The following is a 12,691-nucleotide window of genomic DNA, read 5'->3' on the forward strand; positions in this document are numbered from 1 at the left end:
GAGGGTTTTGCAAAGAGGGTATGACCTTTCAGTGTAGGCAGTAAGGGGGGGGCCAGATAGTCGGTCAACTATGCTGGCCTAAGGTCATATTCGGTGAGCACCAATTCCCAGGGGGAGGGGCCTATGGTCTCTCCTAGAACTTCAGGGGCAGGATATCCGCTTGCTTGGAAGGGTGCAGGGGAGGGGGGTCACGCTTTCCTCAGGCTGGTAGCCACCCCGCACATACACTATGACGTCAACAAAGGGCGCGAGTGTAAGGGCCCTCCTCTTTGGTTAAATGGAGTTCACGGAGCGTACGAGGGCAACGAGGAGAGGGACGAACTCTCCCGGTAACCGGGCCCTTGTCGCGCATGCGCACTCAGACGTGAGGGCGTAGCTGGGTAAAAGGATCTGACACCGGTTAACGACCTTGTCGTAGGACCAGAAATTATTAGAATGCAAAATTGATATGTAGGATGTTAGATTTGGTTAGGAAACACGCTGTATTAGACATTTGTTAAGGTTAGCCCATCATACCTGTCTAACTCGCTGTAAATCTAATGTCTGAATTTTGCATTTAATAATTGTGTAAATAATGTTCTATTATTTCATTTTTTGTTTGTTTTTATATTTTAATAAATACGGCCGGGGGGGGGGGGGGTTGCGAGACCCCCTGCCTTCCAAAGAATTCTGTTGTTGTATTGATGAATGTTTACTGCAGTTCTTATGATAGGGCGGGCGGGGGGTGCAACTTTGAATACACGATTACATGTTTTGGAACATACCATTTAATTACTTTTTTCTACACTATACAATGATTGCTGTAAATGTGAGAGTTTCTTCTATTTAAACGGTGAGGTTTACAATATAGAAGCCCTGCTTAAAATAAATAAACTAAAAACTTACGTTTCAGAGTCTATGAGGCATCAATGTATTCCCGTAGAATAGACTCCATCCATTCTGCGAATAAGAGGAAACGGATATATATATGGGGGCTGATACTTTGCCTTTAAGAATTTGAACTATTAGTAACCTGATAGGGGTGTTAGTTGTGCCGCCGAGCAGCTGAGCGGTTCAGTGCGCCACTGGAGGGAAAGGAGCACACAGTTGAACGCTTCCAGCGCCTGCTCTCTCTGCCAAACATAGCTGCCGGGAAGGCATGTGCAGGGGCGCACTGGAAGCACTTTCTGAGCTGCGGTTCTTCAGTTGATCTCAGCTTCTCAACACTGTGTGAAATCTGAAGAGGAAATTAACTCCTAGACACACCTGGGCAAATCATCATTTATTTTGGCTGAACATCGCAGTACTCTACCTGATCTTTTTGTAATCCCAGGTAAAATGAATGTGCTTCGCTGCTGAAGAGGTTCTTCTAAACAAGTCAGTGCCTTGGCCATGGTTGCATATACGTACTGTCCAGTTAATGCAAAGCTTGCACCGTTTTAGGGTTGAGTACAGTTAATGCAAAGCTTGCTGCACCGTGTTGATTTTACTGCAGCGGCTGAAATGTGTCGCCGCCGTTGTGTGTTTAATATCTTCAAATTCAAAAGGGCAGGTAGTTCAGATATTTTATTTCCTATGAAGAAAGACGCGCAATGCGTTTTTACAAAAAAGCTTTGGAAAGAAAAACGTGCCCACAGACTGGCAAATTGTTTTATTTTAGACTCGCATTGATACCTATATTTCTTTCTATTCTGGAATGTAGTTTTGGATTGTTGGTGCACTTTCTCCCTTTGTGTTTTGTAAATCCATAATGTGGTTACGTGGGTGTCTTGAAAATGAGCGTTCCCGAGGAAAGAGAATAGCTTTCGTCAGGTCGCTCGTTAGCGGGATAGCAACCCTTTCTAAGTAAGCCCCTGGCGCAGGGGGCTGCAGATAAGATTTCTCCTGAATGCCTCGGTGTGCAGTGTAAATGGAGAGTGTCTGCCCTCACTGGCGTCTCGTTCTGTCTCCCTAGAAACCACACTGGCACACGCGCCCTCCGACCGCAGTTTGACTTCTGTGATTTAGCAGAGTAGCTCATGCCAGTCACTGAGCCTCCGAATCAATCCGCTCTCTCTTGTGCCCTGACAGCTTCCAGACCCGGGAGAAGCTCGCGCCTTGCTGTTCACCCGGGAGCCGCGCGCCCATCCGTCATGAAGTCCGCCTTGCAGCAGTGGCTCGGAGTGGCAGCCTTGCTATACATAGCCCAAGCAGTTGCTGCCATGGCTGTGCCCAATGCCACACAGTTAGAGGAACTTTTGGATAAATACACAGACGAGGACGGCGAATGGTGGACGGCCAAGTCTAGAGGGAAGAGAGCCATCACAGAGAGTGACATGCAGATTATCCTGGACCTGCACAACAAACTGCGGGGGGAGGTGTATCCTCAGGCTTCCAACATGGAATATATGGTAAGAGCAATTTATTACTAGTGTCGGAGAGATGCAATTGTATATGACGCACATAAGAGGCTGTGCATTGTTTCCAAAACATACGATTGATAAATACATGTGGTGCATTTTAAGACAATGTATGAGATATTTGGTGTGCTTTATTGATCCATTCAACGTTCTTTGTTGCATTCTGGGAGTTGAAGTTGGACATGTTCCATCCCTAAAAGTAGACTTGCAAATTTAAAGGTACCGCATGGATTGGATGAGCTCTTAAAACTGGAATGGGGAAGTCTTTTCATATGTGGTAACTATTCACTTAAAATGCGTTCCCTCTCTCTTCTGATCACACGCACTTTTAATTCAAAGTCTAGATGTGACTGAACAAGGAAATCAATTAGTTCCGTCGTAATTGTAGGACCTAAGCCAAATGCAACAGGTGGTCGATGAGCAGGCAAGGAACGTGCACTGCAACTAAGGTTGTGCACAAAACGTGAAGGGCATGATTTGTTTCCATTTAAAGTAAACCCGTCCAAATGAAACCGGCGCTTGAAACTCACCCATCAAATGTAACCTTTTGTTCGCGACAATAACCACTAGGCAGAGAAGATTAAGTGGATTGCATGATTGAGTAATAGCTATTTGTTAGTGGTTTGACATGTTAATGAGGTAAGCCGGTCAGGTCCCAACTCCTAGGCAGTCTTTTGGAGAAAACTCTGCCCTTCTGAAAGGTTGGCCATGGACTCCGGGCTCTTAATGGACGTTATTTGTACAATCTTACATGACTTAAATTCTGGCGCTTGCATTGGCGCTGTTTTTAATCCTCGGTCCCAGCATGGAGACGTACCTTAATTGGCTAGAATTACGTAATTGCTATTCATTATGACCCATAATTCACAGGCATGAAAATATTGCTCCGAATAACCGGTTTTGAAGTCTCTGGAAAAAATGAAGAATCCAGGCATAGGCAGTGCGAAAATTATGTAGTCCAACTAATATTGCACCGTAGATTTTCTAAAGAAAAATGTTCAACGTCAGAAAATAATGATACAACCTTAACTAATGACATGACAGTTTAACAAAAGCCTGTACCGCCACAAACTGATTTTAATATGCCATACGATGTGCTCCGATTCCGCAGACTTTGTTTCTGTATCCGCCTTTCTATGCTGTGCACCCATGCCTATAGAGCACTATACATTGCCATCCCTGTCCTAGGGCACATGATTGAGTGTACTGACTCCCACATGTTCATGTGTGTTAACACAAGGGAACTGCTTTTTCAAACATGACTGTCTTTAGCTGAAACCTTTTTCTGGTGAACTTCGAGAAAGAGTCTTTGTTGACTAAAGCTTGTGGGTGGACTGTGGGAGACTTTCCAAATGGGTTTTGGTGAGCAGTGCAAGCATCATGTTTCACGAAGAGCCACTCACTATTAGCATACTGCAGTGAGAGACATGCACAATTTCTCTCTCTCTTTCCTACAGACACACAAAACTATAAACCCAAGCACAATCTCCTACCATGACACAGCCGAGTCCTGGAATCTCACTGCAGTCAGTCCAACCGCTCCAGGCATTTCAGAAGCACCCACTGATTTCTTCATGTTTTACAGACCAGTCCATAGCATGGGATCGATTTACAATGCCCTTTTTCCTTGAAGAAGTAAGTATTACCTAAGTGTTGGACCTGGTCCTTTTTAGCAGGGTTATCCCCAAACCTTTTGCCTTCCTCCTGCATATTTTTCGCGATCCTCTTTAATTGCCTTTAGGACTTTGGCCACTTTACCACTGCTATTCAATGCTAAAGTGCAAATGCTCTCTCCTTTTAAACTTGGTATGACTGGCTTACACCTGTTTAGCATATCTAATTTACCTGCATGTCCCTTGTACAGTGGTATCCCATATACCAATGGCCTGTAAATTATATGCTACTAGTGGGCCTGCAGCGCTGTTTGTGCCACTGGTAGAAGTAGCCTTTCAAACCTGTCTCAGTCCTCTGCCACTGCAGGGCTGGCATGCACAGATTACTGCCACAGTGGCTTGACATTTAAAGTCACTTGCGAAGCCTAAAACTCCACTTTTACTACATATGTCACTCCTAAGGTAGGCCCTAGGTAGTCCTTTGGGCAGGGTGTCGTGTAGGTGGAAAGTAGGACATGTGCCTTTATTGTGTGGCATGTCCTTGTAGTGACAAACTGCCTATTTGGTTTCTTACTGCTCTGAGTGCTGCTCCTCTCATTGGTTTGCATTGGGAATTCCATGATATGTTTTTCAGTCGTAATTTCTGATATGAAAGCAGCAGCATTGCCATGTTTAGTATTCGTGGAATAGTGGTGATAAATTATTGGTGTAAATGGATTTTATTATTACTATTTTAGAAATACCACTTTTAGAAAGTGGACATTTCTCGGGGTTTATGTTCCAATCCATGTCTAGGAAAGAGTGACCGCTGGGCTTTGTGCATACTTTACAGACAGCCAGAACACAGGAAGGTTTGGGAGTAACAGGTTTACATCTGCATTCATTTGTATACTGAATGCTCTTCCTGGGTTGGGAGAGAGGTAGGAGTTGCTCACCTACATTTGTATATGTTGTCATGCACTCACACAAAGGGCTTGTTTTACCCCCTACAGATATCTGGATCCAGGGCTGGGATTGAATGGGGGTGTTGTGCACTTCTAAGATTTCTTTTGAAGTTATCTCCACGTCAAATACATTTTGAGTATAAATACAGGAATTTTGACCCCAGGATTTTAGACAATGTGTGGGCCTGTAACCAGAGCTGCTGGCTGTGCTGCCAGGAAAACCACCACTTGGACTTTGCTTTGTTATGCGTACCAAATTGCTTGCTGGGCTACCAGAGAGATTGCATTCTGTTAAGGTAACCAGTGTGGTGGCCTCTTGCCTGCCTGCTCCTCGTGCACCAAGTGGTCTCCAATGATGGATGGGCTGACTGCCTTCCCTGCTTAGTTGGGAATCGCACAAGGATCCCAGGACAATTCTGCTTGTTGCCTGATAGTAGGGTGTGCTTCCAGCTCCCTTATAACATTAGCGCATGGTGAACACTATTCCTGGCTGTCAGGTCAGTGTGTGTACGACTTCTGGGGGTTGTACTCTTGGAATGGGGAGAGCCCTCCAGGTTTCCCCATTAGCACAATGGAGCGTTTCATTTTCACCCTAGAGTGAAGCAGGTGGTGAGCGCTTTACTATTCCAAGAACAGCTGGCCCCATGCTCTTTCCTTCTGCCGGTACCTCTGTGGAAGCTCCAGTGGCATAGCAAGGGGGAGGTGGGGGTTGGGCGCTCAACCCTGGGGAGCATGTGTTTTGGGGGCAGCATCCTCCCCCCTTACCTGCGGTCGTCGTGGGCACTTGGGCTAGCTACGCTGCTGGGGAGTTCACTCTCGACAATCACAGCATGCATTCCTGATGGCACGTTGACAAAGAAACAAGCCTGTTCCTCAAGCCGGAGAGGGGCTTTGCTCGCGGTGTTGTTTGCAGCAGCACCACACATTCGAGGCTCAATGCCCTTGATCACTTGGCAAACGGGGGCAAAATCAGGTCTCCCTGCTAGAGCTGGTGTGTGCCCCCCTCAATCTTTTTTTCACATACATTTGGGGATATTGGAGCTCCAGCTTTCAGTTGGGGCTAGGCCCTCAATGGATTTCCTGATTCTGCTTGGCCCATGAGGATACACATTACTGTATTATTGCAAGTAGGCACACAGGTGCTTTTATGTCCTGCATGTGGTGCCTAATTACCGCACTTCATGTGGTAGGCCCACAGATGTTCCTGCAGCCTACAGAGTACAGTTGGTTGTTTCCCCATGGGGGGCTCACCTTGTTTACCTCATAACCTGTAAAAGAAGCACTGTGTTTATCTGATGACTGCATTTATGGTGATGTTTGGTGTTATCCCTCAACCCAACTACTGCATTTCTATGCCCTAATGGTATAATATATATGTCATATGGATGCCTGATTTGTCAGGATAATGAGTATTGATTCAGGGTCTGCATAATACGTACAATGATGGTGTTTTTATGACCTGGGAAACATACAAGGCTTTAGCTTATTGCACTAACAGTGATGTTTTGACAATTGCCTATTTGGGTTTATTGGTTTATGTGATTTTGGTATATGTTTCTATGCAATACAGAAACTTATTTTTGTATAATACTGTATGGAGTTTCTTTTGCTGTGTATTTATTGTGTCTCTGGTGTGTGTTGAACAAACACTTTACACATCATCTCTGGGATAAGCCTGACTGCTCTGGCCAAGCCATCAAGGGGGTGAGCAGGGTTTATCTTGGGTGTACCCTGACTAGAGTGGTCGATTCTTAGGTGCATACCCTAGCCAACCAGAAACCCAATTTCTAACAATAAGCCAGGACCAGTACTCAACTACTTGTAGGAAAAGATTGGTGAAGAGGCCTTTGATTACCGCTTAGTTAATTTACGTTAATATTAATTACTAGCGTACTGGTTTTCCTTGCTACAGTAATTTCCCATGAGCAATAGATCCTTCCCAATTCTTTCAAGTAAAACATTACACTTTAGTTGCTTCCATCTCTCCCTATAATGGCTGACTTTATATTTCCTTAGAGTACCATACAAAAGGAAGCCCCACAATCTCCTCATCCTGTTCCTTGCAATGCCACAAAAATACCCATGAAGCTGAAGACCAGAAAGGGAAGGGAGGAATTGGAAAACTGACTGTGCTGAGGAAGACTTGGGCTTCTGTAATGAAAATTACTGATAACTAACAAGGGTATTATCTACTCATTAGTCTTCCTTGCCACCATGTTTACCTCCCAACACCAGTCTATAAATGTCCATAAACATATGAGGAGATGACTAGGTGTAATTTATCAACAGGGAGGGATGAGGAATCAAAGTGTCCGTTTCTTTCCCCGGGGTAGGTACTTAAATTAATCAAAAATGAAAAAGGACACTTGTTACACTTGTCAACCTTAGGTTCAAGGAAATAAGAATATCCTCAAAAACTCAATGTTAATCGGAGTGTGGTATATGTGTTACATCCGCCCCACATTGTAGTTATGGCAGTTATCATAGGGTGTTCTTGGGTGTGTTGGCTGCCAGCCTCATCCAGAGGCACCTCTAGTTTCAAGTGCAGTGTTCAGAGATTGAGGGTTTCCCCACAAACAACGTGAAAAACAAATTGGTGAAAAAATAATAAAAAATGGAAAAGAGCCCCAATAGTTTATTAAGGGGTAGATTTCCAATAGGTTAAAAATGATGTAATACTTGGAACAGACTGAGTTACTGGGTTTGTTAGTATATATATTGTTGTAAATTTGTCGACATGTTTCAGCTCCTTAGGCCCTAGGGGTCTGTGGAGCTTTCGCCAGGACTTACACACAGGTATGGGTACTCACACGATTTGTGCAGTATCAATTTCCACAGAATAATTTTTCCTGGTGAGATCTACTCTCCAGAATCTGAAAAGAGATATTATGTTAGATGGAACAACAACAATTATTGCATTATGTTCATTAGGGTAGTGGGTAGATATTGGATATGTGGAGTAAACATTGTTTTACTCTATTACAGGAAAAAGCAGGTAGTTACAGGATAGAGTTATCGTGAAGATATGCAGCCTAAGTATCTTTGTAAAGCTGTACAGATTTCATTAGAAAGACACTGTATTCCAGCAACAAAAAAGCATGCACAAACTGTGTCAATAGAAAATGTGTCTCAAAGAGTAGTTGTACAGGTCTCATTGGAAAAACACTATATTATAGCAACATGTAACATGCATAAGCTATATCGAAGGAAGTGTGCCTCGAAAAATGGTTGTAAATATTTTTAAAGCTTGTCGCAAATGCCCTTCTGGGATGAGATATGTTCGCCGCTATATTGTCAAAATGAGGCTTGGCTCAAGATGACTATGTGGCCACATTACAGATGACCTCCATTGGCATCCCTTTAAAGGATGCCCAAGAAGATGAGATATTCCTTGTAGATCGCCCTTGGACATGACCACCAAAGTCTGAAACTTGCATTTCATAAGCCTGGAGAATAGCTTGCTTATGCCATGTACTTAAGAAGCTAGGATCAGAAGGCGTATGTCTACTTCAAACTGGCCCAGACGTAACAAAAAGATTATCTATCTTTCTGAATCCCGCAGTTCTTTGCAAATAAACCAAAACAGCCCATCTTAAATCTAAGATATGTAAAGCAGCCTTCTTTTCTAACTGGGGATTTAGGAATAGCATTGGTAAAACCGCCTCCTGTGATCTGTTGGCTATTTGTAGGAATGTGGCCCCCACCCCAGCTTGCTGGCATCCGCAGTCACCACTTTTGTTGGGGTTACATGAAATGGTGGATTGCTGGTCAGATTCTGTTCCTTCAACCACTAACTCAATTAACACCTGATCTGGTCTGAAATGGCAGGCATAATAGTGGTTCCCTGTCGGAGGCCTTTCTAGCTTTTAAGCTGATTTGTGCCTTCAAGCCCCTGATGGATTTCCTGACTATACTAGGGGAAATATCCTCGTTTCTTAAATAACAGTAAGGCACACTGCCTCTTTTGTCATTTACATCGAAGTGGAAGTAACAGGCGGGTGGTGGGGTCCATTGTCCTTTTTGCGCCAGTGCTGGGTAGTCCCTTGCTAATTTTATTTTCTTTTGCTCCAAGTATATCCAGCCAAAAGAAAAATGGATACTTCCACTATGCAGGCTGTTGAAGTGCAGACACTATACTGTGCTATCAAACAAATGATGGACAAAATGTTGAATAAATCATACATTCACCCCCAGTCAAGAGATCTAGGTTAAATCCATTGTTCTTTTGCTCACCAAGCCACTCCAGTTTAGACCCAGCCATATGCAAATTAGTCTTGACCCTGTGTCTCATGGGAACAGCTCAGACCGAACTGCCAAGCCAGGTCCTCCCTGGACCGGAAACAAGCATCCTGGGACCGGTTTCTGGGTATTACCCTTCATCAGCCAGGCTAGATTGAATCCAGTGGCACAGTGAGCAAGGGAACCCACGCCTGGGCATACCCATCCCACTTAGGGTGAAAAGTGCTACGCAAACAAATGATGGACAGCAAACAAATGATGGACGGAATGTTGAATAAATCATACATTCACCCCAGTCAACATATCTGGGTTAAATCCAATGTACATTTGCTCACCATGCCACCCCAGTTTAGATCCAGCCATATGCAAATCTGTCTTGAACATGTGCCTCATGGGAACAGTCCAGACTGAACTGCCAAGCCAGGCCTCCCTGAACCAGAAACAATCATCCTGGGACCTGTTTCTGTGTATTACCCTTCAGCAGCCAGGCTAGCTTGAATCCAGTGCCACAGTGAGCAAGGAACCCACGTCTGGCCATACCCATCCCACTTAGGGTGAAAAGTGCTACGCAAACAAATGATGTATCGAATGCTGATTAAATCATACTACACCTCTAATCAAGAGATCTGGGTTAAATCCATTGTCCTTTTGCTCACTATGCCACCACAGTTTAGACCCAGCCATTTGCAAATCAGTCTTGACCCTGTGCCTCATGGGAACAGTCCAGACTAAATTGCCAAGCCAGGTCCTCCCTGGACCTGGAACAAGCATCCTGGGACCTGTTTCTGAGTATTACCCTTCATTAGCCAGGCTAGCTTGAATCTGAAAGCCCGAAAGTGGTCCTAGGATGCTTGTTTCCAGACCAGGGAGGACCTGACCTGGCTGTTTGGGCTGAACTGTTCCCACTGGGCGCAGGGTCAAGACTGATTTGCTTATGGCTGGGTCCAAACTGGAATGGCATGGTGAGCAAAAAAACGATGAATTTAGGCCCAGATCCCTGTACTGGGATGAATGTATGACATTATTCTGCATTCTGTCCATCAATTGTTATTTTTGCATTTGTCACCCTGAGTGGAACAGGTATGCCCAGACATGGCTAGCTTGAATCTGAAAGCCCGAAAGTGGTCCTAGGATGCTTGTTTCCAGACCAGGGAGGACCTGACCTGGCTGTTTGGGCTGAACTGTTCCCGTTGGGCTCAGGGTCAAGTCTGATTTGCTTATGGCTGGGTCCAAACTGGAATGGCATGGTGAGCAAAAAAACGATGAATTTAGGCCCAGATCCCTATACTGGGATGAATGTATGACATTATTCTGCATTCTGTCCATCAATTGTTATTTTTGCATTCGTCACCCTTAGTGGAACAGGTATGCCCAGACATGGGTCCCGTGCTCTCCATGCCACTGGAGTCAAGCTATCCTGGCTGATGATGGCTGAAAGCCCGAAACCGATCCTAGAATGCTTGTTTCCAGACCAGGGAGGACCTGACCTGGCTGTTTGGGCTGAACTGTTCCCATTGGCTGCAGGGTTAAGACTAATTTGCATATGGCTGGGTCCAAACTGGAATGGCATGATGAGCAAACAAACAATGGATTTAGGCCCAGATCTTTGTATTAAGGGTGAGTGTATGACCTTGTTCTGCATTCTGTCCATTAATTGTTCCTTTTGACAGTATACTGTGTCACTTAGGCTGTTAGGCAACAGAACCAATAAAGCTATAGTGTATGCTGTGACCAAATATTAAAGATGGAGCTGGGTTGTACGGGCCAGAGCTATGGGCCACTGAAGGGTACAATATGAATGAGCAAGTGTGAGCGAGGCAAAATTATAGTTGACTCCAAGGTTCTCTTGCCCGATAACATTGGAGACGTATGAAATAGTGTGCAATACAGGTGGGATATTTGGCAGCCACTTTAGAAAGATGAAGTTATTTGCAATAGCGATGATGGGTTATATGATAAATTATTAAGGACCAATTAGTTATGCCAATACCTTGAAGGAGTCTTACTGTCTTGGTTTTATACCATATATTATCCTTAGGCTGGGAATAAGGAGGCTCTGATAAATTCTAAATTGTTTTAAGAAATGTATTTTTTACTTATTTAAAGATGTTTGCAAACTTATATGGTCATTTCAAATGTACTGAATAAAGGACATGAAATGAAATGGGAACCTGATGACTATATTCCTGTGAACAAGGGTGATAATAGATCAATAAGTGATTGATTAACAGGTAAATGGGAAGACATGCCAAAGAAAGCATATTGCTAGCTGCTGCCATCAAGCCTCAAATCCTAAAACATTGGGAAACTGGAGGAGAATTCAGTTAAAGGCTCAGATCTTCCTTCACATAGTCTCTCACCTCTCTGCTGGCAGGAACACCTTACCCCCTTGTGTGTTGAAATGGCCTCCATCAAATACCAGTTCTTTTGTGGGAGTCAGACAAGATATCTTGATAGGAAGGAGTCCATGGTCCTGCAAAATCTTGCACATGTTCTGAATATGCAGAGAAGCCATAGAGAAATAAGACGCAAAGATAAGCCAGTCAGCCAGATAAGGAAACATCTGAATTTCCCTTCTTATAAATGTAACCCACCAAAGGTGCTAACACCTTATTAAACACCTGTGGTGAAGACAAAAGCCCAAATGGCAATACCTGGAACTAGTAATACTGTTTTTTACACAGAATCTGAGGAGTCTCTGGGACATCTGATGCATTGGCTGATGAGGATAAGCGTCCAACACATCCACGGACACCAGGACGTCTCTCTGGTTCAGACAAGGTAGTATCTCTCCTGGAGTGACAATATCTTGAACATAAACCGAGGGATGAATGAATTGACATTCTTGAGATCCAAGAGAGATCTGTAGTCTCCTGGTGCGTTTTGTACCGGGAATAGCATTGAATACACTCCTTGATCCCTCTGTAGAGGAGTAACCAGGATGATGGACACATTTGAAATAAGATCCTGAATACCTTGTAAAAGTACCATCCTTTTCATAGGATGTGATGGAAGAGGAGTCCATTGAAAATACTCTGGAGCCATGGAATAAAAAACAAATGCATCCTCCCTCAACCACATTTACGACCCGATAATCTGAAACTGATTTTTTTCGAGGCTTCCAGGAAAAATTATGTTCAACCCTCCTCTGGCAAATCCATCTGGTTGCTAAGAACGGGCTTGATCTGAGGAAAGGACCACCCAACCATGCCCTCTTCTACAAAAGGCTGATTCGACCAGCCCATAAAAGATGGTATGAAGGCTCTTCGTTCTTGTGTGGGAGCTAGAAGTTTCTGTTCTTCCGCTGATATTTTTACCATATCCTCTAAAGGTTGCACCAAACAATTTTGACTTTGAAAAGGGGATCCACCTTCCAGTTTCTGAGACAAAGTTGTCTTCTGGCCTGGATAGCAGAACCTACTGTAGCAGCAGCTACATTCAGTGTATATTAGGGAATATACAACAGCATTCTAGACTGTTGCTCCATAACAGCCAGCAATGATGTGATATATATATA

At 44.1% G+C, this 12,691-nt stretch overlaps 1 protein-coding gene across 1 annotated transcript in view; it reads left to right on the forward strand.

Annotated features, from left to right (window-relative positions):
* The first annotated feature begins 1,070 nt into the window (after positions 1-1,070).
* The window catches only part of CRISPLD1 (cysteine rich secretory protein LCCL domain containing 1), a 280,007-nt gene continuing 268,386 nt past the window's right edge, over positions 1,071-12,691 (forward strand). The window contains exons 1-2 of the mRNA XM_086965901.1: positions 1,071-1,312; positions 2,050-2,369. Of these exons, the coding sequence (XP_086822027.1) occupies positions 2,112-2,369 (258 nt within the window). The 5' untranslated portion in view covers positions 1,071-1,312; positions 2,050-2,111. The remainder of the gene's footprint in view (positions 1,313-2,049; positions 2,370-12,691) is intronic.

This window comes from Lissotriton vulgaris, chromosome 4_1, assembly GCF_964263255.1.
Source record: "Lissotriton vulgaris chromosome 4_1, aLisVul1.2, whole genome shotgun sequence".
In the NCBI taxonomy this organism is placed as follows: domain Eukaryota; kingdom Metazoa; phylum Chordata; class Amphibia; order Caudata; family Salamandridae; genus Lissotriton; species Lissotriton vulgaris.